Source organism: Mesoplodon bidens (assembly GCF_964165515.1).
Source record: "Mesoplodon bidens genome assembly, chromosome: 4".
Taxonomy (NCBI): Eukaryota; Metazoa; Chordata; class Mammalia; order Artiodactyla; family Ziphiidae; genus Mesoplodon; species Mesoplodon bidens.
In genome coordinates, this window is record NC_138160.1 from 76,668,905 (window position 1) to 76,693,891 (window position 24,987).

The 24,987-nt window shown below is 51.7% G+C and overlaps 2 protein-coding genes and 1 long non-coding RNA gene across 17 annotated transcripts in view; 1 reads left to right on the forward strand and 2 right to left on the reverse strand.

Moving 5' to 3' along the window:
* Positions 1 to 2,889, reverse strand: part of LOC308616978 — a 166,280-nt gene extending 163,391 nt beyond the window's left edge. For 3 of the 11 annotated variants that reach the window (XR_014015791.1, XR_014015792.1, XR_014015793.1), the window contains exon 1: positions 1,765 to 2,410. This is a non-coding gene — a long non-coding RNA (uncharacterized lncRNA). Of the gene's footprint in view, positions 1 to 1,764; positions 2,412 to 2,514 lie in introns of those variants that run through there. The other 8 variants (XR_014015789.1, XR_014015790.1, XR_014015795.1 and 5 more) reach the window with 6 other exon arrangements.
* Positions 2,890 to 6,161: 3,272 nt separating this feature from the next.
* On the forward strand, positions 6,162 to 15,844 carry NR2F1 (nuclear receptor subfamily 2 group F member 1). Its single transcript, XM_081233585.1, has 3 exons — positions 6,162 to 6,741; positions 9,190 to 9,717; positions 14,793 to 15,844. Exons 1-3 carry the CDS (start codon positions 6,282 to 6,284, stop codon positions 15,071 to 15,073), a joined length of 1,269 nt encoding a protein of 422 aa, XP_081089711.1. The 5' UTR covers positions 6,162 to 6,281; the 3' UTR covers positions 15,074 to 15,844.
* Positions 7,509 to 24,987, reverse strand: part of ARB2A (ARB2 cotranscriptional regulator A) — a 451,132-nt gene continuing 433,653 nt past the window's right edge. For 2 of the 5 annotated variants that reach the window (XM_081233583.1, XM_081233580.1), the window contains 2 exons: positions 15,117 to 15,249; positions 13,930 to 14,680 (listed from right to left, as the gene is read on the reverse strand). In XM_081233583.1, the coding sequence (XP_081089709.1) occupies positions 14,440 to 14,680; positions 15,117 to 15,249 (374 nt within the window). In that variant the 3' untranslated portion in view covers positions 13,930 to 14,439. Of the gene's footprint in view, positions 7,973 to 13,929; positions 14,681 to 15,116; positions 15,250 to 24,987 lie in introns of those variants that run through there. The other 3 variants (XM_081233579.1, XM_081233578.1, XM_081233582.1) reach the window with 2 other exon arrangements.

Genomic DNA, 24,987 nt, shown 5'->3' on the forward strand with positions numbered 1-24,987 from the left:
GATTTGCACAGTTTGAGGACCTACGTGCTCCCTCAAAATATGACCACTTTCTATTAGGTGCCCTCCCCAACCACAACAGATATCGTTGTCTCCGGGGTTGCGTGTGGGGCGCTGCCGGTAGTGTGCTAAGTTGAACTCGTAACGAACGACAGCCTCGTGGAGAGAAAGCCTCGGCTCCCTCAGGACCTGAGCTGACCCTCAGTCCCTCCACGGAAGCCGTTTGCTGGGGGTGGGGCTTTGAGCCCAAGTGGAGGCGCTCTGCGGGTGTGCAAATGCGATGGGGGAACACAGGGTCCAGAAGAGAAACTGAGCCTAGAGTGATGCTTGGGCTGGAAAGGGAAAGCGCCCCTCCTCGAAAAGCCTCGGTTTCTTCTTGCCCCTCTCACGATAGAAAGTTGGCGCATATGCTCGGCAGGAGCGCGATCTGTTCCCCTGCTTTGAAAAGCCGAGGGTTTCCACTGCTCCGGGCATCACAACCAACAGCTACCCCTCCCTTTCCCGGACTAAGGCCGGGGGCTGCACCCCTCCCTCCCTCCCTTCCTTCCAGAGAAGCAGGCAGCTTCGCCTGAGGCCACTCGAGGTCTCCGCTTCTTCCCATACCCAGGGTCACGCCAGATCCCAGGGGCCTCTTGCGAGTTTGGTAGCTCAGGGTAGGGGCCGGCAGAAAGAGCCCACAGCGCGGGTGAGCGGGCCCCACCGCTCTAGGGGAGCCTCATCTAGTCCTCCTGCCACGCCTTGCCCCTAGCTTGCAAGGCCGAACCGAGGCCGACGCCGCTGGGCTGGCTCCTTCCCGCGCCCACCCAGCCCTAGGGCGCGGCCCCCGGCGTCGGCTCCCCCGCCCCGCGCTCCCGCCCTGTGCGCCCTCTGACGCAAACGCGCGCCCCTGCCCAGCGCCGAGGAAAGCTTTCTCGCCGGTTTTAATTGAGGCTCTTCCTTTCACACACACTGGCTCCGTCCTCACCCCTGGGGAGGTGACCCCTCCCCACCCCCAGCCCTCTTGCTGCTGCGCGAGAAGTCTGGCTGGGCTGCGGGGCTGCGGATCTGGTGCTCCCTCGCTGCTGCTGCTGCCGCCGCCGCCGCCGCCGCCGCCGCCGCGGGTTCTCCGCTGGGGAGAGTGGCTTGGTGTCCCTTTTAATTCGCTGACACTATCACCCACATCAAACAGGCAGCCATCGATCGCGTTACATTAGGGGATCCCGTTACAAACGGCGTCCGCAGGTGGGCGGCAGGAGCCTTGCTCGCCAGGGCCTGGCTGCAGCCTGGCAAGGCGCTGGCGGCAGGGCCAGCCCGGCCGGACTCGGAAGCCGACTCCACCGCGGCTCCGGCTTGGCACCGGGGTGGTGGGGGGGGGGGGTGGAAGGTGGGGCGGCGACGGCGGCTCGGGTGCCAAACCTGTGGACCCTCTGCCCCCGGTCCTCCGCCCCCAGGCTGGAGGCTCCGCAGCATTTTCCCGCCAGTGCGGGAGGAGGGTAGAGAATGGGGGTAAAGGAGACCTGTTTTGAATTTGGACTGTTGCTCGGCGGGCATGATCCTCAGCTCCAGGGCGGCGCCGCGGCCGTGATCCCTACCTCCACGCCGCCGCAGGACAGAGGCCGGGTGAGGGCAGCTCCGGAGCAGGCCCCGCGGAAAGTTCTTCTCGACCCGCCCCGGCTGACTGGACTGCGGCCCCGGCCTGCAGAAGCCATGCTAGCAAAGGCTGCCTCCCGGCCTGTCTGCGTTGCCAACCCCGAGTTCAAAAGAAACGATAATCATTGCGTTACTTGCCTGGTGGGGCAGGACTTGGCCGAGTCTCGCTTGTGGTGCCCACGACTCCCGGTCCAGGGTCCGAGGGCGGCTGGGCCCGAGGGCCGGGCGTCCAGGAGGCCTCTGGTTCCCTGGCGCTCGCTCTCGCTTCCTCTTCCACTCGCTCCGTCTCTCTCCACGTTCTCTTTCCTTCTGCCTGTATCCCTCTGTGCCTGCTTCCTCTGCCCTCGACTGCCTGCCTTTGTACTAGATGGGGAGTACAATTCAGAATTTATATGTAGAAAGCTCGTTCTTTTTCTTTATCTTTTTCTTCCTTCTTTCCTTTTTTCTTTCTCCCTTTTTTCTTTCTTTCTTTCCTTTCTTTCTTTCTTTCCTCCTTTCTTTTCTTTCTTCCTGTCTTTTAATCGTGTTCATTTCACCTTTTAACTGACCAGGAGACGTAAGCGCGTTTATTTGGGGAGAAGGGCGAGAGCAAGGAGCCCTCGCCGGCCCCCACCGCCTCCTCTCCATCAGCTGCGTACAATGGGCCGCCGCTTGCGGAGTGCATTGACTGTCTCTTCATTATTCGAGCTGGAGGGGCTGCAGGGCAGACACGGAAAAGCCTTTATTCTGCTCTTTAAAATCGTCGCTCGTCACTAAGCGGTCGGCGACTCCAGACTTGTAGGCTGGAGAGACCGGGAAGCGCAAAACGTACCCCAAACACGCAGCGCTTCCCAAACCCCTCCCTAGTGAAATTTAAAGGGAGAACGTGTATTAAAAAACAAACCCTACCTCTGTCAATACAGCGTGGCCATTTACTCCCACCTTTACCTGCGGGCGTGTTGAGGCTCAGGGTGCTGGAGCTGAGACAAACTTTTACGCTCTCCCGAGTCTAGGGGAGGGCGGGCAAGCGCAGCTCCCACCCCCGGCGGCAGCAGCGGCGGCTTTGTCACTCCGCGCTGCTCCGCGCCCGCCTGAGCCTGCCTAGGGGAGCGATCTCAAAACGAGGGGGGTGCGAGTGTGCGATTGGAGAATATGTAACTAATAGAAGTATCATTTTCCCCCAGTACGATCTTTCAAGGAAAAAAAATCCATTGAAAGAATTTTCAAAGTGCTGTCTTCGTTTGGAGAAAAGGCACAGGCTGCCTGCCGGGAGGGGAGGAGGGACCCGACTGTGCGCCTCCGGGACGCGGCTCCCGTCCGCTAGGTGGCAGCCGGAGCCAGCGATTCCTGCAGGCCTCGCGGCGGGACTCGCTCCTCCCGCCGGCCCCTCCTCCGGCGACCAATCGCCTTTGGGAATCGGAGTCTCTCTCTCTCTCTCTTCTCTCTCTCTCTCTCTCTCTTCTCTCTCTCTCTCTCTCTCTCTCTCTCTCCCTCCCTCCCTCCCTCCCTCCCTCTCTCTCTCTCTCTCCCTCTCTCCCCCTCCCTCCCTCCCTCCCTCGTCTCTCTCTCTCTCTCTCTCCCTCCCTCCCTCTCTCTCTCTCCCTCTCTCTTCCCTCTCCTCTCCTCTCCTCTCCTCTCTCTCCTCTCTCTCTCTTCCCCCCTCCCTCTCTCCCCCTCCCTCTCTCTCCCCCTCTTCCCCTCTCCCCCTCTCCCTCCCTCTCCCTCCTGCCTTCCTCTTCCCCTCCCCCCTCCTCTCCCCATCTCCCATCTCCTTCCGTTCTCGCTCACCCCTTTCCTCTTTTCCTGGGACTCGGACTTGGCCGCACTAACCACCCCGCCCCCAACGATATGAGAACTTACTACTATTTTATTAATAATTACTGGAGAGTTCGTAGGAACTTGGAACAGCCTGAGGATACCAAAAAGGGAAAAGAAAAGAGAGAAGAAGGAAAAATCGGATTGACTGGAAAGTTTATTTTAAAAATCATCTTTGGGATGGAGAGGAACCGTTGGCTCGGATTGATTTTGTGGCAATAGCTGCGAATTCCAGGAGTGCATTTTTGTCATAATTAAACCCTTAATTTTAAAACCAAAATATACGTTGGACCAAAAAACAGGGAGTCCCTACTTTGTTTCTTAAAGGAATATAAAATGAGCAGAATCCACTCTTGGATTGTGCTTATATGTGAAAGAAGAAAACAATACAAACCCAAAATATTTCACGAATCATTAAAACGGTGAGTCTAATTCCCATTTAAAATTTTCCTAACATTTTCAATGACGCTCTTCACGCTCATAAAACATAATTCTAAAAACTTTTCGGAAGAAAACAAAATAATGTCTTTCTAATTCTCTTTTTACCCATTGCAAGGCATTCTTCCCCTCGCCATCCCTTCCCCCTCTGGTGTGTGTGTGTGTGTGTGTGTGTGTGTGTGTGTGTGTGTGTGTGACCATAGACGACCCATACTAATCAGGTCTCAGAGTAAATAGCAGCGCAGGGCGATCTCAATGTAAATTGCGCTTGTCAGAAGCACACCCCCCCCCACTTTCTCTCCTCCTTCCCTCGCCAACCCGTAAGTAGGTAGCTAAGAGGGAGGGGAAAAAAAAAAGAAAGAAAGAAAAAGAGGAGGGGGGAGGGGCTCTCCAACCAATGGCGTTCGGGAGGCTTGGCTAACCTTAGCCTCCCATTTTCTCTCCCCCCGATTCAGGGCTCTGACCAGTCAGTCGCCTTTGATTATCAGTTGCCAGCAGCCCTTCTCTTGGCTCCTTGACACGAGCTCCATATAAGGCAGCGATCTCCATAGAAACGTGTCAGTTTCAATAGTAGTGTCAAAGTTCACTATATACAGACATTCGCGCAGATCCCCCTTTCGGAAACACTGCTCTGCGAGTCCTCCCGTTTAAACGCATTCAATTTTGGGGTCTCTCTCTCTTTCTCTCTCTCTCTCTCTCTCTCTTCTCTCTCTCTCTCTCTTTCTCCTCCGCCTCTCTCTCTCAATCTCTCTCTTTCTCTCTTCTCTCCCCCCTCTCCTCTCGCCCCTTTCTCTTTTCTTACATATTCTATTAGTTGTTTCCCCCGTATTCTTCTTCTTTCTCTCCTTTTTCTCCCTCCTCCTTGTCTCTTTTACTCCATTCCTGCAGAAGAGTGAGGGCTAAACTTAAAAAAAAAAAAAGGAGGAGGAGGAGGCACCCCCTTCGTATTCTTCTTATCGTTATTTTATACATATATGATTTTTTTTGGAGGGAGGGTGTTGGTTCCCGGCTGAAGAGCACTTATTTAAAATACTAAAAAAAGAACATTTTTGGGCGATCTCCAGGGTTTTTTTAACTAGCTCTGTGTGTTATAGCAGAAGAAGCAGAAGAAGGAGCAAGAAAGAGGAAAAGAAGAGGATTATTTATTCGACCTACTTTGGATGTCTCTCTCGGTTTTTTTTTCTTTCTTTTTTTTTTTTTGCAATTCTTTTTCTTCTGATTTTTATATTTTCTGTTTCGCTGTGAATTCGTCGCCGGCGTGAATTATCCCGTGTTTTTCTCCCCCTCCGTCACCTCCCGAAAGAAAAAGGCAGCGAGAGCCCGGCGCCACCGGCACAACAAAAAGAGCAAAGTGTGTGATCCTCCTCGCTGGCTGCCTCCCGCTCTCCAGCACTGCCTTCCTGAATGGCTGGCTGCGTCCGGCCCTGGACCTGGCCCCCCGACACCAGCGCGCTCTGATCGCCGCCGGCAGCCTCGCCCCGCGCCCTGCTCGGCTCACCGCGCTCCCCTCAATCCCGAGCCCAGCGAGGGCTCCCGCCGGGACAGCAGCGGCGGCGGCGCGGGCGGCCCCGACCCGAGCTCGCGCTCCGGCTGCAGCCCCGACTCCAGCTCGGACTCCGGCCCGGGCCCCGGCTCCTCCAGCGGCGCTCGCTGCTGCAGCTGAGGCAGCGGCTCCAGAGGCGCCTGCAACCTCGACCTCCTCCTCCTCCTCCGCCGCCGCCGCCGCCCTCACCGGCTTCCTCTATGTCTGCTCTGCCGGCGCACAGCGCGTAGCCCCAGTGGCCGGCGGGCGGGCGGGCGGGCGGGCACCCGGCGCGGGTGAGCGAGTGTGTGTGCGAGTGTGTGTGTGCGCGGGGGTGCGGGCAAGGCGGAGGGTGAGTGTGTGCGCGCGCCGTGGCCCATGCCCGCCGCCCCCGGCGCTGCGCCCCGCGCCGCTACCGGCTGCCGCCTGTGCCATTTCTGATTTTGCAACTTGGTGAAGAAGAAAAAAGCGAGAGAAGGGAGCTTGCTCGCTGGGGGGGGGTGGGGAGGGGGGGAAGGAGAGCGTGGCCCCCCCAGGATCGGAGCGAGGGGGGAGCGGGCGAGGGGAGCAGGGGTGTTGGGGGGGAGCCTGAGAGCCTGGGGGGGCTGCAAAAAGAGAGAAAGAAAACAGCAGGAACCACAACAAAACGCCAGCCGGGCGGGCGGGCGCGCAGCAGCAGCGGGGCGGCCGAGGCAGTAGCGGCGGCAGCGGCGGCGGCGGCGGAGGCAGCGGCTGGTGCCCGGCTCGGGCTCGGCTCCCGCGACCCCGGGGCGCCGGGCGGGCCCCCCCGCCCCCTCCCCCTCCCCCCTTCCCCTTCCCCTTCCCCTCCCAGCGCGCCCGCGCGCCCCGCGGCCCTCGGCGAGCAGCTCGGCTCCCCCCAGCGCTCCCCGGGCCCAAAGATATGGCAATGGTAGTTAGCAGCTGGCGAGATCCGCAGGACGACGTGGCCGGGGGCAACCCCGGCGGCCCCAACCCCGCAGCGCAGGCGGCCCGCGGCGGCGGCGGCGCCGGCGAGCAGCAGCAGCAGGCGGGCTCGGGCGCGCCGCACACGCCGCAGACCCCGGGCCAGCCCGGAGCGCCCGCCACCCCCGGCACGGCAGGGGACAAGGGCCAGGGCCCGCCCGGCTCGGGCCAGAGCCAGCAGCACATCGAGTGCGTGGTGTGCGGGGACAAGTCGAGCGGCAAGCACTACGGCCAGTTCACCTGCGAGGGCTGCAAAAGTTTCTTCAAGAGGAGCGTCCGCAGGAACTTAACTTACACATGCCGTGCCAACAGGAACTGTCCCATCGACCAGCACCACCGCAACCAGTGCCAATACTGCCGCCTCAAGAAGTGCCTCAAAGTGGGCATGAGGCGGGAAGGTGAATATTTATTCTGTGCTTCTCTCCCTGAGCTTCGCCCGCCTCCCCGGCCCTCTTTCTTTCTCTCTCGCGGGGGTGGCTGCTGTATGGGGCTGGGGTTCCTGCGGTCCCGGCCCGTCCCAGCTTCCTCTGTCCCCGCTACCTTCCTCCCCCGGCGTCTCCAGCCGCCCCCCCCCAACCCCAGCTCGCTGCCGCTGCCTCCCCCTCCCGGCCTGCGCTCCTCTCCCCGGCTCCTCCACCCCACCCTCTGCCTGCTCAGGATTTTGTCCCTGGGATCGTGAGCTGTGGCTTAAAATCCCCTCTCTCTGTCTTGGATGTGCTCGGTGCGTGTCTCTTTCCCGCGTGTGCGTGAGGATGCTTGGGGCTGGGCTGGCATGAACTTGGGGAGGGGTGCTTATTTCCCCTGGAAAACTCTGTTTCTGTGTTTTTTCATTCCACTTTCCCCTCCACCTCTTCATGCCCTTTATTTAAAATGGGGGAGGGCTGGAGACTGGAGTACTCTGAACCATAGATTCATTACTGCATCATCCTTTAGGAAGCTTAGCTTGGAAAAAGAGGAGTGAGATTTATTGCACTTGTAGGTCTAATTAGGGGGGAAGGGGGGCTTCTGGCCTGTTCACTGGTTCCCTCTCCTCTTTACCGAGCTGGGGCCGCCTCCTCCAGAGCTGTGGCCTTGTTTTCACCCCTCTACTTTCAAAGGAAAGTTTGTGACTGAACCGTGCTTTCATAGTTGTGTCATTTTTTTTTAAAGCATGATACTCGTTTTATTTCTTCATCAAACTCCACCCTCTGCTTAAATACTGCATACAAATTACAATTTACAGCGGCATTTACCGATCCTTCTGATTTGGCTATAATGCATAGACTGCAGCTGGCATGAGCTTCCACATCATTTAATCCCTGTGTTGTATGGCTTTGGTTTCTTTTAACACAACTTTTGATGTTGTATTTAGATATGCTTCATGTTCATGTGGCAAGAGATGCAGCACTTTTCTTATAAATATATCTAGCCATTTACAATTAAAGTTTATCTCCTGACAATCATTAAAGATGTCTTATAGTCAAATTAGTGAACCAGTCAATTTTGTAGAATGCAGATTACTCCTTCTTGTAATTGACTTTAAAATTATATTTTATATGCCACAAGAAAAGAAATTGAATTCCTTCAGATCTCAAGGAGCAGGCAAATGTGACGACTTCATTTCTAGCTCCAGGGAGATTTTATAGGCATCTGAAAAACAAAAAACAAAACAAAACAAAAAACTTTGAATTGTACTCTCATTTAATTGAAAAATAACTGCCAAGTTCAAAACTATAATTAGAAAAAAGTATTCTAGCCATTATGTTTCAAGAGTTTAAACTGCATTGGGGCTTGCATTAAAATTAGAATCAATGAAAACTTAAGAAAATAGTGTATAACCTGAAGTAAGATAGCTACGTGTACATGGACATATCTATATTAATTTGCTGGGGGGGAGAGTTCAGTAGCCCTAACTTTTCCTAAAGTTGTCTTTGTTTACATGGCAATTTAAAACGCTGGCACTGTTGAAGTAAAACATACACATTAAAAAAAAAAAAACTTTGGTCAGCTTTAAGAACTCAAAGCATGCTTACGTTTTGCATTCAGATGGTTAATGAATCCAGTGTTTTTGCAGTTGCAAGCTCGTGCATTCACTGGGCAAAAGCTGGCTGCAGGTTGCAGTGGCACCGCGCAGGACAGACATTAATTATATTTTCCACTTTTTTCAATAATGTTTGGCTACTGTAAGTTCAACTTTTTTCTTGATTTTTTTTTCAATTTTTTGTTGCTTTTAACAGTGAGAACCTTGTGTGGGGCGATGGGGAGGAAGGGATAGGGGAGGGGTGCAGGATACTTGTTTTCTCTTCAAAAGTTGTTAAGTGGTTAGTAGGGTATGTAACTTGTATCTATTTTAAGGATAATTCCGTAGCATTTTTAGAGAATATGGAAACATTTTGAGCAAAACCAGCTTGCTTGCAAATGAAGAGGCAGCTAGGCATTTGCCTAGAACCACAACCTTTCTCTGGTTTCGCCTGTTTTTGTTTTTGTTTTACCCTGATTTGGTTCCTTCTGGAGGGGTGAGTGGGATTTCATTAATCTGTGTGTGACTTGTTGGTGGTCGAGGGGCTGGGTGGCATTTTCTTGGCCATACCGGGCTGGGGGCCCGTAAGTCGGGCCTAGTTCTGGCAGGGCTGGGGTGGCCAGGGGCGCAGGAGACGGCTGGGCATACCGAGCCGCGGAGCTGGAGGGCTTCACCCCAGATTGCCTCCGGGTGTGGGCTGTGAGTGAGAGAGAGCGCCAAAGGAGATGCTCCAGGGCGCTTGTGGCTGCGGGAAGAACCTCCGCATTGTGTCGGGTGCGCTGCGGCACGGGATGTTCGCAAGCCCCCTGGATGCACATTGCCTCTTTTCTCTCTTTCTTTTCGTCAGCGGTTCAGCGAGGAAGAATGCCTCCAACTCAACCCAATCCAGGCCAGTACGCACTCACCAACGGGGACCCCCTCAACGGCCACTGCTACCTGTCCGGCTACATCTCGCTGCTGCTGCGCGCGGAGCCCTACCCCACGTCGCGCTACGGCAGCCAATGCATGCAGCCCAACAACATCATGGGCATCGAGAACATCTGCGAGCTGGCCGCGCGCCTGCTCTTCAGCGCCGTCGAGTGGGCCCGCAACATCCCCTTCTTCCCGGATCTGCAGATCACCGACCAGGTGTCCCTGCTACGCCTGACCTGGAGCGAGCTGTTCGTGCTCAACGCAGCCCAGTGCTCCATGCCGCTGCACGTGGCGCCGCTGCTGGCCGCCGCCGGCCTGCACGCCTCGCCCATGTCCGCCGACCGCGTCGTGGCCTTCATGGACCACATCCGCATCTTCCAGGAGCAGGTGGAGAAGCTCAAGGCGTTGCACGTCGACTCGGCCGAGTACAGCTGCCTCAAAGCCATCGTGCTGTTCACGTCAGGTGAGGCTGCGGCCGCTGGGAGGGCAGGCCGCGCCGGGAGCGCCCGCAGGCCCCGCTCCGCTCGGGCCCGGCCTCCTGAGCCGCCTCGCTGCGCCCGCCGCGGCCGGGCCCTCGTCGGACCTCCGGCCTGGCCGGGACCTGCGGCCCCCGCACGGGGAAGCGGCCGGCAGCGCCGCTGCCATCTTGGGAGCTCCGCGGTGCGGGAGCTGAGGCGGCGCGGGCGCGGGCGGCTAGGTGGCCCGGCCTGGCGGCCTGGAGCCCCGCGCAGGGCTGCGGCGGCGGCGGCGGCGGGCGCGTGTCTGGCGGGGGGTGGGGCGGGGAGGCGGTGCCGTGGATCCGTCTGGCTGCGCGTGTGTGCGGTGTGCATGTGTGTGCGATGTGCGTGTGCGTGTGTGCTGGAGCTCAGCGTTTCTGGGGGAGGAGAGGGAAGGAAGAGAACGTGGGAATGTGGCTTTTTCCTCTGTGTGGCACGCTCCCTGGCTGAGTTTCCCGACACAGTGAGACACAGAGAGGGAGAAAGAGAAGAATACGGGCAAATAAATCATAAATAATCCCGCTTTATTGCATCCTGATTTTCCCTTATCGGAAACCATTCATGTTTGCAGTTGCTGAGGTTATTGAGGGTCGTAAAAAACGGATTCGATCTAAACAAGAAAGATGAAAAACAAAAGCAATACTGTAGAACCCGCAAGTATGGGAGGATTCCCGCCCCGGAGATAAATCTCATAGCCACGCAAAACGCACGAACATTGGAAATGTAACAGAGTGCCTTAAAATATCAAATTAAATGTAGGCAGTGGTAACATGCATGTTAACAATTTCTCTTATGATAGATGGTTCAAATTAACTTCCAGGAAAATGCATTAATGTTGCCTTTGAAGGCTCTGGTCCGAGCCTCTGAGAACACTGCCCCCCTTTTATTATTGTAACCTGCAAGAGGGAAACATATAAACACCCAGGACAGCAGGTAATGGGGGGAAATAAAAACAAAGCCAGAAAGGACGCTGGTGGGGAACAGAGCTGCTCAGACTGGGTCTCGGGCCTTGCCCACTGTGAGTAGGGTTAGCTGCCGGTTTACCACCATTATTGGCGCTATTGTTTTTAATTCCTCCATTCAGAGAACAAATAAACCATCCTAATAAATCTATCCTAGAGGCAGGACCTCCAAAGGCCAAATTAAAACCACTCTTGAGCAGAGATGGCAAAACCCCTTTCCCAAGGCCTCGTTGAACAGTAAGCAGTGGTATAATCTATCAATATTTCCTGGCTTTCATGCGTGAAGAATCATATTTACATTGTATTAAAATGACTCTTAAATTTGCACAATATTGTAATGTAGCAAATGTAGTATTAATATCGATCTGAACAGCAGATAATTTATTTAGACAAGAGCATCTCATTTGTATGCAGGGTGGCCTGAGCTGTGGACTTGGACTGCCCCCCTTTTACTTTCAGTGCAAATGCAGGTCTGCTAGTGGGAGAGGGAGTTATTCTTTGCAAGAGGATAAAGTGCGAACCTTAAAACAAATGGAAGATTTATTGAATAGCCTCCTCGGTGTTTGAATGCATTTTATCTTAATAAGTCTTCTTGATGGAAACGTGTTTTTCAAAAGTGACAAAGAGCCTGGGAAGCAGCGACCCGGCTGCTTTAGCTCTGGCAGGCCTGGGGCCTGTCTGGCTCTCCACTACCCAGCTCTTTAGCCAAATTAATCAGGAAGCAAGCCAGAGTCGGGGAAGCTGGGGTTTTAAAATCTCATCCAGTGAGGTGTCTTGAAGCAGAAATGTGACTTGGAGCTGGACAGAGGTCTTCTCAAGAAAAGTCTCCCTCCCTTTTCCTTGTCCCCCCCCCTAAGGTTCTTTGAACCCCCTTGACTTTTCTGATCTCCTGCCCTTTCCCAGAGAGAGGCAAGGACTGTGCAGGCTGTAGGGAAGACTGTGGAATTATTCATGCTTTCCTTTCAACTTTCCATCCTAAAACGTCCCTGTGAAAAGTGTTCCTTTAAAAAAAAGTTTTCACAAAGATATTTCTTAAACCAAGTCTTCAAGGTGTAAGGGAGGCCGAGAAGTGAACAATAACATTATTTTGTTGGAAAAATTGCAAGAAGAATATCTGAAAGTGGAAATAGAGCTGTCAGTAGTAATTCACCCCCCTCCTCCATACAACACATTTCCACTTTTGACTAAACTTGTTTTGATTGCTAGCCAGAAGGGAATTCATGGGAAGCCTTCTCAAAGTCATCCAACTTTTAAGCAAACTTTGAATGATGGAAAAGACAGTTTTAGACATATTGTCCAAGGAGGTTTACTCCGGATAAGTATTTGAAGCTGGCACGGGGGTTCCCTGTGGTGGTTTTCACATTTGGCCTCCGGATGGTATGTTTAATCCTTAATATTCTGGACAGCATCCAAGGACTAGGTCATGACCTGAACTTACTTTTTTTAAAAAAAATTCATTAATTCATACACCTAAATATTCTCTCTGATAAATGAGACTTTCCCCGAAAGGAGCCATCTAGTTAACATAAATATGAGAAATCCATTTTCAGCACAATAATAACTTTGATTTCTAGTTATGGCAGCTGATTACATCTATATTTCCTGAACACTAAACTCTTCTGAATGCACAACATGAAATACATTCTCTGCACTACAAAGGCTAAGCTGGGAGGGCCTGAGCGGTAATGGTTATTTATTTACATAATTTCTTTTCCATATACTGTAGAAGAAATATTGAGGGTTCCCACATTGACACTACCATATAAAAAGCGAGACATGGGTTTTGCACATTCTGCCTCCTTTTCTTATCTGGGTATAACTCATGGAGTCTAAATATGTACTGCATCACACCCCCTGCTCACCTAGTTTTGCTACCACAACCAGACAATTGATCTGAGAGCTCATACTGTCAGTCCACAGTTGGGGGAATTCTGTTGCAGAAATATCCAGAGTAGGAATGAATATCTAGAGTGGGAAGCCAGGCCCAAATTAGGGCTCCTGCCCGAGGGAGGCCACAGGGCTGGCCGGCTGGCACTTTGCAGCGGGGCCCAGCTACAGGCATTCTGCCTTCAGAGGAGGAAAGAACTCGATGCAGCCAACACAGGGCCCAGGCATGCCTTTCCTGGGCTTCTCTCCCTTGGAGTAGCCTAGCTGGGGGAAGGGTAGTGACCTTGCACCCTGGGGGCCCTAAGTGTAAATATCAGATAAATATTTTACAAACCTGAGGAGATTCCATAGGGGTCTTTAAAAAAAAAAAACCTGCTGGGGTATCAGTGGGTCCCTTTCATACTGCATTCTCTGAGGCTGAGAGGGATCCTGTGGCATAAGGGGCAGATAATGCATGTCAAGCAAGATATATGTAAATAAGAGTCTGCATGGTGGTCATTCAGCAGGACCAGGTTAGGAGGCAAAGCCAAGGGCAGACCCTCAGGGTCCCCTCTCTAAGCATCGAAGCCCCAAACTGTTCCTGCCCTCATCCTGCTAGCCATAAAATCTCACTGACTTCCCAGGTCAGGCTAGTGTGGCTGCACCAAATGGCTGGCTAGAGTAATTAGACATCTGAGAGGAACCCAATCTGGAGCTGGGGTCAAAGGAGACCTGCCTCAGAAGTTCCTGAATTATCACTAGTTTTATTTGTATTTTTGCTCAAGGCCATAGCCTTGTAGATGAAGGTGTTAGAATGCTTTACAAATCCCAGTTCTTGAAATAGAGACATAAAGCTCAGAAACTCAGCAGACCCAGGTTTCACTTTGAATCATTTGCTGTGTCTTCTTAGGGTCACACTTGCCCATTCACAATTATACAGTGTCCTTTTGGGGGCATTGCCATGCGTGAATTTCTTTCCAGATCTATATATTAGCAAACTCTGCCTTTGATCTCTAGTCGACCTCCTGACTGGCTAAGGGCTCCTCAGTGATCTTCCTGTTTTTTAAATATTTATTATTAATACAGGAAACAACATGGGTGTTTGAACTAAGAGAGGAAGCCTTCACTTCATTCCTCTGATTCCACCTTCCCCTCCATTTGCTTGCCTCTAGTTAGTTGATACAGTATAAACTGCTGTCTTGAAATATTTTTAGTAGACCAAGAAGAGCCCTTGGTTGATGTGAGATTAAACACACAGGTTTTGAGATGTTTCCTTGTGCATAGGTCCTGCCACAGGAAGCCTATCTCCCCAAATCTCCCCTCAACTCCCCACCTCCCAGTTCTGAAGCAGAAACAGCAGCTGCCTCCAGTCCAGCTTTGTGTCTGATCGCTGAAGTCGTCTCCTTCCTGCAGCCTGGAGTAACTGAGCCATATTCCTTCTGATTATCATACAGCTTACAGAGATGTGACCAGTTTTCAATTATGTGATCTAAGGCACAGATAGAAGTGTTCACCCTCGCTGAGGATTTGCTGCAGAGTTCTTGCTTGCATAGAGGGTGGATCGCAAATCCTATATTGCCAAAGCATGAGCTTGATCTGATGCCAGGCACTGCCAGCCTATGATTTCTTACCCCCTCGCATGTGTCTATTCACTATACAATCTAGGTTCTCCTTGAGGTTTCTGCTTGGGGTCATTTAGGTTTGAGAGGGGGACTCCAAGAAGCATTTTAGAACTGCCTCCAGGCTGCATATTTAGTCAGGGCTCCTGAACACCCCAAAGCCAGGGGCAGAAGGGGCAGAAATCCTCCCTTTAATGAGCACAACGGAAAAGATGCTCCCCTGAAGGTGGAGGACAGGTTGCTATGTACAGCAAACATGGCTCCAGCATCGTACATTATTTAATCCAAAGGTGAAAGAGGAGAAACAAAGGGACTGGAGAGGTTGCTGCCTCTTCAGGTGTGTGCCTGTCTCTCCAGCTCCCCAGGCCTGGTGGGAGTTTGATTTGTTTGTATTTGTGTCGGGGGCCGGGGGAAGGAAATAGTGAAGAAGGAGTAGTAGGGAGGCACGGCGGGGAGGATTTCTTTTCTTCTTCCTTCTATTTCTATTTTAAAAGAAAAAAACAATGAACGGCTTGCTGTTTGTGACTTTGCTGTCCGCTGACCTAACCGTGTGCCCCCTCCCCTTGTCTCTCCTTCCGGTGGCTGCTTGGGCAGATGCCTGTGGCCTGTCGGACGCCGCCCACATCGAGAGCCTGCAGGAGAAGTCGCAGTGCGCGCTGGAGGAGTACGTGAGGAGCCAGTACCCTAACCAGCCCAGCCGCTTCGGCAAATTGCTACTACGACTGCCCTCGCTGCGCACCGTATCCTCCTCGGTCATCGAGCAGCTCTTCTTCGTCCGTTTGGTAGGTAAAACCCCCATCGAAACTCTCATCCGCGATATGTTACTGTCTGGGAGCAGCTTCAACTGGCCTTACATGTCTATCCAGTGCTCCTAGACCTTGGGCGCTTCCCACCTGCCCCCACCCCCTAGAGACTCACAGGACCAGCGGGGGGCCGTGGACTCCAATGCCGCGGGGACACCAGGCGGCCGATGCAGGGTGCGGTGGGCCGGGCAGCGGGGAGGAGGGCCAGGGCGACAGGAGCAGCCCACCGTGCAGAAATGCAACCCGAGCTGCAAACCAGGAGAAAAAGAGACTCTTTTTAGTGTCAGATCTGTGGACACGTTGGAAAGGAAAGGAAAAAGACCTTGTGTCTGATGAGAAAAAGAAAAAAATTTGGAAGAGAGGACCATGAAAATTTTAATAAAACAGAAGGAGACTAACGGACCTTCCAGGATTTATTGTGGACAGATGTGGATATATTCTGTACAGAAAACAACACACATGGAAGTGGACCGAATCCTATGTAGAAACACGCACACATACACACACACACACACACATTGTTATTCATTTTGTAAAATACTAGTCTTTATTTTCATTTTTTTGTAAAATTTAAACATCGTATGCACATAAAAAAGAAACAAGAGTTAGGGGAAAATAACATTTTCCAAATAATTATTAAAAAAATTGTCCTGTGTCTATGTATCTATATCTGTTTTGTATTTTTTTCTGGTTCCAAACCAGATTTCCTGTGATTCTATACTAATAATTTTTGATATAACCCTTTGCTTCTTATAATGAGTGCGATATATGTTGTCGAGGCTGTTCTTCAAGAATTAAAATTGAAGTGAAAATTTAAACAAAAAATAAAAGAATTTAGCAAAACCCACGTGTCTGGTTGCTTGACAGATGTCATCAGTGCAAGAGAACCCTCCAATTAATTTCCACTCCAATTATTCTTAGAATGGTGGGGTGAGGGGCAAAACTTTTAATGTCCATTACCAAGTTGGCTAGATTTATTTCCTAAAAGCAAGCAGCTGCTTTGGTTTTGTAAATGCGGAAGGCCAGGCTCTGCATGGGACAGAGTGGGCAGTGGGGGGCGGGTGGCAGGGCACTTCGGTGCCGGCAGCAGCCATTGTGAACTTGTAGGTGGTGGGCAGCCAGCACGCAGCTGGCCAGGAGGCTGGGGCAGGCCCGGTCCCTCGTGGTCGAGTCTCTGCGCTGCCTGCTTCAGTATCTGCAGGTGGGAACTTGCCTGGCTAGAGAGGATGGAGCCCTGACAGTGGGGGGTTCAGCATGGAGAGGGCCACTCTGACACCTCTGCGTCTCATCTGTGACTGGAGGGTCAGCCTCTTCCCAGCTCTGGGAGAGAGAGCTGGGGATTCAGCTGCGAGCCCTGGCTTTGCTCCTCCTGTGGTCCGCTATATCTGGCTACGGTTTGCACTTCACTCCAGACCCTGTCACAGGGGTTTCCCGGGAGGGCCCTCTAGCTCTGTGGGGCATCTGGAAGGGCCCCACTGTGGCGCTTAGGAGTGTGGACCTGGAACCTGGGAGTCCAGCAGCTGGGCTGGAGCAGATTCTTTCCAGAAGCGGTGTGTGAGTCTTAGCGGCCCTTTCAGGGCAGCAGCCTCCTGCTGAGGCCTCCCCTTTGGGGTGTGTGTGGGTCTGCTCTCTGGAACAGCTTTCGGAGCATGAATGTTTTATAGGATCCAAGTTGGCACTGTGAGAACACATATTGCCAAGGGAGCTTTTTCTTAACATATTAATAAAGCCAGGTCTTCTAAAATAACACCTCTTCACCTCTTCCCTCACCTTCTCCCCCAGCCCCAAACCGGCACGGATGAGGCAGGAGCTTTACTTTCTGAAGTCAGTGGCAAAGTTTTCCTCTCAACTTGCTGTCTAGAAGTCTCCAGGTGGCCTCACCCCTTTAAAAATGCATGAACAAGCTCCAATCCACCTAAGGTTTTAAAATTCTGGGGGCAGAGCAGCCTGGCAATGCCACCGCTTTCTGTGAAGAAGCCCCTGCAGGTCTGCCTGGGGACCGGCCCGAGCCCTAGGGCAGCTAGACGGATAGGGTATTTGGGGTGTGGAGCCCCTGGGGCCCTCCTCCCTTCCAGCAGGTCCCACCCGGCCCAGAGCCTCATCCTTTGCACCACACCCAGGGGCAATGGTTTTGGGTCTAGGCTGACTTCTTTGCAGGCACCCAAGGCAGGAGGAGCGTGGGAAGAACTCGTATTTAACCACTGACCGCCCCCCAGGAAGTCTCAGGGAGCCTTCCTGGGAGTGGGGGAGTTAGGGTGGGCTGGGCTGCTGCGCGGGGCTGCTGAGGGGAGCCGAGCTGCCTCCAAGCACTCACCGATCTTTCCTACCTTTCTTGAAATGAGATGTAAATATATTCATTACAGTGTGATCCCTCTGATGAAAACAGATAAACATTTTCGTAGGTCAGAAACGTATTTTTCAATTAATTTCAATATGGAGGCCCAAGCGTAAGGCACCCAAAGTGGGATTGGCCAGGAAGCCGAGGCCCAGGGTGTAGGAAGCACTTGTTCCAGGGTTCAGAGCTGACGGTGCTAACTTGGCTCTTGCTCAAGGGCCTACAGCCTGGGGAATCCCAGTGACCTTTCTAAGCCTGGGCCTAAGCTGAGGGTGGGGTGGGGGTGACCAGCACAGCATAGGAAGAAAAGCAGGCCTTCCTGTGGCCTCACAGACTCCCTCCCAGGTTTGGTCTAGGAACCAGGAGGCCCTGGGGACGAGCAAGAGGTGCTCACAGGCCATTTCTGGGATCTGCGGGCGGTGGGTTTCTCCTCCGCTGTCTCCTTGGTGGCTGGGGTAGTCCCCGCCTGCATTAAACACAGAGAGACAGTCATCTTCAGAGCTCTCTGTGTGTCTCAGCCAAAGAGATGGAGCCTTCCCAGGGACTCAGGGGCCATGTGGACGCCCCTGCAGAGCAGGACAGGCTGTCCGCAACCCGCAACCCGAGGCTTTCCATTCTCAGAGCGCGCAGTTGGGCCCCATGAATCTGCTCGGGCTAAGGGAAGGTTTACGAACTGAGACAGGCATCTAAGCCACTGGGTGAGGCTTCCGACAAACAGGAAGCATCGTCTCCGCTCCCGGCCATCTAAAATCTCCTTGGCCGGGCTGACCAGTGTCCGTGGCGGGGGAGCTAAGGGCCGAGCGGCCCGGGGGCCCCTCGCAGTGTGGAGCAACAGCCCACTAGAGGCCGGGTGCCCCCTCAGGATCCTGTGCCACCTCAGACCCTTGGAGCCGCTGGGCAGAAGGCCACGTGGAGCAGGTGGGAGTCTCCTCTACCTGGGTGGCTGCCCAGAGGCCCCTGAGCAGTGAGCCACCTTAGAGCCAAGCGCCAGGGGGAGCCCTGGAACCCAGGTGTGAGGCCGCAGGCAGGTGTAGCCCACAAAGTCCGCTGGAGGACTCAGGAGAGTGGGGCTGGGCGAACTGGGCGGGGTAGAACCGACGGACCCCCCCCACCCCAGGGTCAGAGAAAACCCATGTTAACAGTTGGAGAGTGTCCCACACAAGGTGACTTCCCTCTGGAAATTACCTGTGACGTATGAAAGTCAAACGTTGAGAATTTTAGGGGCTTTGAAGTCGGTCTAAACTACTTTAGCCACAAAGTTTGCTGAAAGCATCAAAAAAGGCTGTCTTGGGACTTGCTCTCCTCCGGCAATTTCTAGGGACTATAGCGGCGCCTCATCTGCCGCGGAGGGACAAGGACTGGCGCAAAGGACTTAAAATATGACCTTTGCCCCGACATGCACATCCCAACCTGCGGCCAGGCCTGGCGGAAGCCCGGGGATGGGGATCGGCCTCCCTCCCGGCCACCAGGACCACTTTCGGCTTCCGGAACTCTGCACCTCGGTCGGTTCAGGCTCTTCGTCTCTGGCAGCCGCAAAGGGTCTCCGTCCGCTCTTGGAAGCCCCTCCGCCCAACTTTGCGCTCAGGGGCGCTGGGGATATGGAGGCCCCTACACCCAAGCCTACCTGAGCCCGTCTGCTTGGAGTGTGCAAAAGTTTATTTTTAAAAAATCCTCCTTCTCCTCCTCCGCTCGTAGGCAGTCCTTGTATCTCCTACAGGGGCAGAATCACCTCGTAAGCTCCTCGATTCCTCAGAACAAATCACCTGAATGTCTCTGCAATGGGAAACCGTGAAGGAGCGCGGGGAGGGGATTCAGGGAAACACAAGTGGGAACTAATAAAACTCTTGTTAGAGGGCCTGCTCAGGATTCGTGGCGTCACTGGGCCTTTTACTTGGAAAGCCAAAGAGTTGTATTCCTAAATGAGTTAAAGACCCATTTACCTCTGTCGTGTTCTATTCATCAAGCCACAAGTTGAGAGTTCCTAACATGAAACTATTTGTTTGCTTACACAACCAGCTGGGCGCAATTTCACGTCTGAGATATCTATCTGAAAGCGCCTCTCATTTATTATCTCTCCTTGTCAGCGAATCCATTTTCCAGCTCTCCCTCCCCCCGCTTTGGACTTTATTTATTTATTTATGGTGCGACTTCTCTGCCTGCGAGAACCTGGGTCTGGAAGGCTCCCAGGGGAGCGGCCGCTCCCTACGCGGTTTCCGCTGCGCCCAGGGCGCGTGGACCAGGGGCCGGTGGAGACGAGCTCGCCGCCACCGCTGACCCCCGGCGGCCGGCAGGCCAGGGTGGGGGGCGGGCAGCGGGCGGGCCCGGCCGGATACTGCTGAGCTGCCTTTCTCCCTAGATGTCCTCCCTGCTAGCTCTCCCAAAGTAAGCCACAACCACCTGTGCGAGGAGGGGGTGGGAGGAGGCCGGGAGGGGAGCTCTGGAGCCTCTCCCCGAGTTGGGGGGGCGAGATACGGATTTGAGAGATGCTTTCACAAAGCCTCACCTAGTCCCGCGGGGCCAATCTCTTCTCCTGGGCCGGAGCGCAGAGTGAGTAACCAAGATGTAAATAGTTGTGTGATGGGTTGGGGGAGGGGGCAGCGCATTTATTGTGTGCGCTGAGGGGAGAAGGCTGCACGTGGTTTCAATTTTGAAGCACAAAGAAATAACGTGCAATGCAGAAAATAGGTTTATGAATGTAATTGAGAGGAAAGAAAACAATTAACACGGTGCAAGGTTGCACACTCGATTGGCCACCCCTCGCCTTCTCTTCCACCCCAATTTTGAGAAATCCGGATCATGTGAATAGAGTAGGTCTAGGCGGTTGGATCGGGCTGACAAGGGAACCCCTGATGGAGGTCACAGTGATGGGTGGATAATGTGTCTATCCATCTCCTAGTCTGCTAAGGCCTCCTCCAACCAAGCTGATAGAAAGAGATCAAATCCCCCCCAGTCCAACGTATAAAATAGCCCCAGTTGTAAAGATGGAAAGGAGAAGGGGTGTCTGTAAGGGAGGGGAGGGAAAAAAGAGAGAGAGCGAGGGATTTCTTTAAGAGAGACCAGGCTGGTCTCCGCAAGCTATCCTATTGTGTTGATTTAGGAAGACATTTGCTGTATATAACGCTTAAGGCTGAAAATATCATTGCGCAGCCAGATAAATAAAGCGTTGGCCCAACGGTGGGGTCAGCGATCGATCTCTGGGCTCAGAGGAAAAAGGAGAGAGACAGGGTCATGCGCAAGCCTCTGTCTGTGTGCTTGTCAGTCGGCATGCATGAGCCTGAGTGTGTGTGAACGTCAGGGTGTACGAGAGAGAACCGAGTCTTCAGCTGGCCAAGAGGCTCATTAGCATTCCTAACCCATGGACCTGCACTGACAACTAACAGAGATATCCCGCTCACCACCAGGCCTCCTCTCCTTTTGTCTTCAGATCTGGAGGAGAAAAAGATTTCTCGGTGGAAGCTGAAGCCTGAACTTCCATGTGGTTGTTGGAGATTCTGGGTATAAAAAAAAAAAAAAAAAAAAAAAAAAGGACGTGCTAGGATCTCGCCTGATCTTTTACTCTGCTTTTAAAAACTTCCCTCCTAAAAAAAGAAACTTTTTTTGCTTTTCTCCCTCAAAGTGTAATATGCTTGTTGAAACTCCAAGCTTAAATGAGACAGAAAATCCTCTGAAAATATTTTGCCTTTTCTCCTTGTTGACACGCAGAGAGGTGGATGTTTATATGTTTGGCTCACATACACATGTAAAGCCGGTACTTTTAGTTAAGGATTTCTAGAATATAGCAACCAGGGGTTGTTTGAGCTTTTTGTTTCTCTTCTTTCTTTGCCTTGCTTTTGTTTTTTGTTACGATAAAATTCCTTTTATTTTCTATAATAAATGCCCTGCTTATTACTTTATCACTCTGTTGTTTAAATAAACTACAACTTTCAAAATTAAAGGCTCTAGTTTTGTATTAACCATCAGAAATAAGCAGTTTTAGAGACCTCCACTATTCTAAGAAACATTTAAAAATAATATTCATTCATGCAGTTTTAATCACCTTACACCTATCTGGGGGAAAATGTCTTTTCACCATATCTCACAGGGATAAATATGTATCCACTTTGCTCTCCTAGATCCTGTGCCTTGATCGCCATCAAACGAGGCAGATAGTTTTACATTGGAGTGTACAAATTATCCCATGTTGACAGATGTTTGTCACTTAGTAACTTCTTTCCAAGTTTTTCCCCCTCCCCTAAGCCTTCTTTCTAGCTTGCTTTGTTGTTTTAAAATATGCATGTCTCTCACTGGAATGCCAGTCACGAGTGCAAACTTTGTGTCCAACCTCCCACATGAAATGATCCTTTTAGAGGGAACTCGATATGTCTCAATCTGCACTTAACTCAAAGCCTCTGTGTACGGGCCACTCACTCACTGGTCCTGGCTCCTAAATAACTCAGCAGAAACGAGTTTCCAACTAAAAATCCCCTCGAGTGTCTCCCAGGGAAGAAATATAGCTCCTATAATTAAAGGAGGCAACGGCCAGAGGGGGAATGCAGCCGGCAGCCAAAAAAAAAAAAGTAAGAGTTTTATTTATTTGCTGATTGAACTTGTGTTGTCATGACCAGCAGGTTTATCCACACTGGAAGTGCTGGAGGTTTGTACTGTGTGTGCACAAGAGGGAGTGGTGGAGAGAACGGGGAAGGGAAGGATGACATGGAATAGGAAGAATGAAAGTGAGAAGGACAACTTTGGGAAAGAGAAAATGATCTGTGGGACAATGTAGGGAAATTTCTTTGCACAGGATTTGAGTAACAACTTGTAGTGAGGAATATGGGAGGGGGGGATGCTCAGAGGAGATGAGGGGCTAGTTATAGTAAATTCTTGAATGCAGGGTATCATCAGGAAAAGGAGGACTCTTAACTGTTTTCCCTAGAAAAGTAATGTGACAGCAGGGAAATTATTAGCTGTGCTGTGTGTGGCGGTTTGGGTATGTGGGGGGTGGAATTATGAAGAGAGGAACCAGAGGGAAGGGAAGAAGTTCCAGGACTCCAAGCAGGAGTGTCAGGGAGCCAGAAGCCTTCCACCCCCCTTGGCAAAAGTTGCCTAGTAGGTGTGGATGTGAAATCTTCTCTAGAAGACATCATCTTTGCATCTTATTTTAATTAGTTTCATCTATTTGAGCTGATTCTGGCATTAGAATCGCTTACAGGATGATTCAGCTCATGAGATGAAGAACACCTCGCAATCTCTTCTACCACCCCCCAAAAGCTTCAAAACAGAAGGACTCCTCAGGCTGGGCAGCTCATTTCTATTAAAAAGGCAAAACTTTAGCACTGATGAAAAACAGATGAATTTTTTCTCCCTCTCTCTGAAACAGTTACTCTCTTTTACTGATGTGAAGTGACGTCAGCAAAGCCTGTCCTATCCCCTTGGAGAGAAGGGAGAGAGGAGGAGGGGATGGAAGGAGGGAGCTGGGAGAAAGAGCTAGAGAAAAAGAGAGAAAGCAAACCGAGGGGAAGAGGGGAAAGGGACAGGGGTGGGGAGGAGAGAACGGGAATGAATATTCTGCAGTTTGGGGCCAAAATTCCACAAACAGTGGGCAAAACAATGCTTTAGAAGCCGGTGATTGATAGGACACCCTTCTCTGCTCTCCCTCGATCTGCATATTCTAACATATGGAAAGCTTACAGGCCCTGTGCACTTATAGAAGCCGATAATGCATTAGCTCTCAGCAATATTTACAGCACCACTTTTAATACACACCAGATGGTTCGCGACTGTGCGGCCTCAGCCAGCTTGCTCCTCGATTTCACTCGGCGGCACTTTGTTGCAATTACGCTCCACGCTGAGACCAATTTTATTGGTGACCTATTTTTCATATTTGCAGCATTTTATGTTAAAAACCTCGTCTCTGGCCTTTTTGTAAAGGGCAGCGCTCAGGAAGGGAGAGCTTAGGAGGACGGCGGGGCTGTCTAGGTGGATATTAATATTTATCATGATGTTACATACCTCGGGTTTAAGTGAGTAAACCGGATAGACATAAGTACTCGGGTCATTATGTTTGTTCACTCACCCCCTGTTTGTCAGACCCCCACGGACTGTCTACACGGCGCGCTCGCTTCAGAGTCAATACATCCGACCATAAATATTGTATTCCATTAATTATCACGCCACTGGCTTAGCCTGGGCGCCGGCGTCCTCGAGCGACGCAGGGCAAATGAGGACGCTTCCTGAGCAGATTTCTAGGCTGGGAACCCCGCTGAAATTTCCGCAGTGCCTGGGAATTCCTAGAGCCCGAGCGCCCGGCTCAACTCGGGCTGGGCCTGGGGCCGGCTGGCGGGGGAGGGGGTGAGGCGGGCGGATGCCTGACGCCGCCAGGAGCGCTCAGTACCTGTTATCTTGCCACGCAGAAGGCCACAGGGAGAATCCCATTTGGCACGCCGGGAAAGGCTTTCAACTTTATCTCCCGTCATGTAAATATCCCCGAGTGCCCGACTGAGGGACTTTGTTTTGCATCGAACAATATAAATATTCTCTTTGCTGCAACGCAGGTGTGCGCTTCCTACCCGAACTCTTTTTTTTTTTCTCCCTCCCTCGTTTATAGTAACTCTTTATACCCCCCCATCCCCTGGTTAAAAAAAAATCACAGATGTTTACTTTATTGATATAACCTATACCATGGTTAGGCTGAGGATAATATGCCTCAACTAACAGTCATTTAGCAAATAATAGAGGCGTTCTGGATGCTTTCCAACGTTACACATGTAGTTGGTCATAAAATGATACGTGAAAAAATTAACATCTGCTTTCCTAAAATAAAGTGTGCCAAGTAGCTTTTTATGAATGTTTTCCTCATTTTAAAAAGAAATATGGAGAGATAAACTGGCACCCAGATGTATAGCATATTTATAATGGCTTTAGGATTTAAAGGTAGCGTATTCATTGCACAAGCCATTTAAAAACTGACGGTTTAAAAGCTACTTAACCCCAGACATCTTCGAATCCTTAAGAGTCTTCCAAATTGTATTATTTAAAGAGGAATTTACTGTAATTGAATTGTGTATCAAGGCAGAACTACGTGCAAGTCGGGGCACTGCGGCCTGAGCTCAACAGAAATTCCAACTCGCCTTTTATTTACCTAATTTCTCAGCAAGGTTCCCAGGCCCTTAAGAAGGCAGAGCTGGAAAGTTTAGTTGGGCTCTTTTTTGTTGTTGTTTAATTCCACTATTAGGAAATGAGGCCTACCTTTGAATTATTTCATTAGGATTTGGCCTTTTGGGGGAAGGGGTGGGAACCATAATCATTAGTGGCTTTTTATTATTTCTACAATAAATGGCTAGATTCTTTGTTGAATAAGCTGCTTGAATGTTTTGCAGATGTTCCACTTAGACCAAATCTGACCCCCTATTTCCTCCCAAATAAGTCGCATAAACTCTCCCTCCACTGCCTTTACTCGAGAGTATGCTCCCCCCATCCTGGCAAGTTTATAAGTGTCGAGCATATTCTTATGAAATTTCCACCTAACCGCACACACACACACAAATACATTTACACACACACACTCCCACCCACTGAGCCTCTGAGCGTGGCAGAGGGTAAGAGAAGAGAAAAAAAAGACGAGAAACTGGTGAGGCGGAATGGAAAGGAGGAGGGAAGTCGGCGCAGTGGTTAC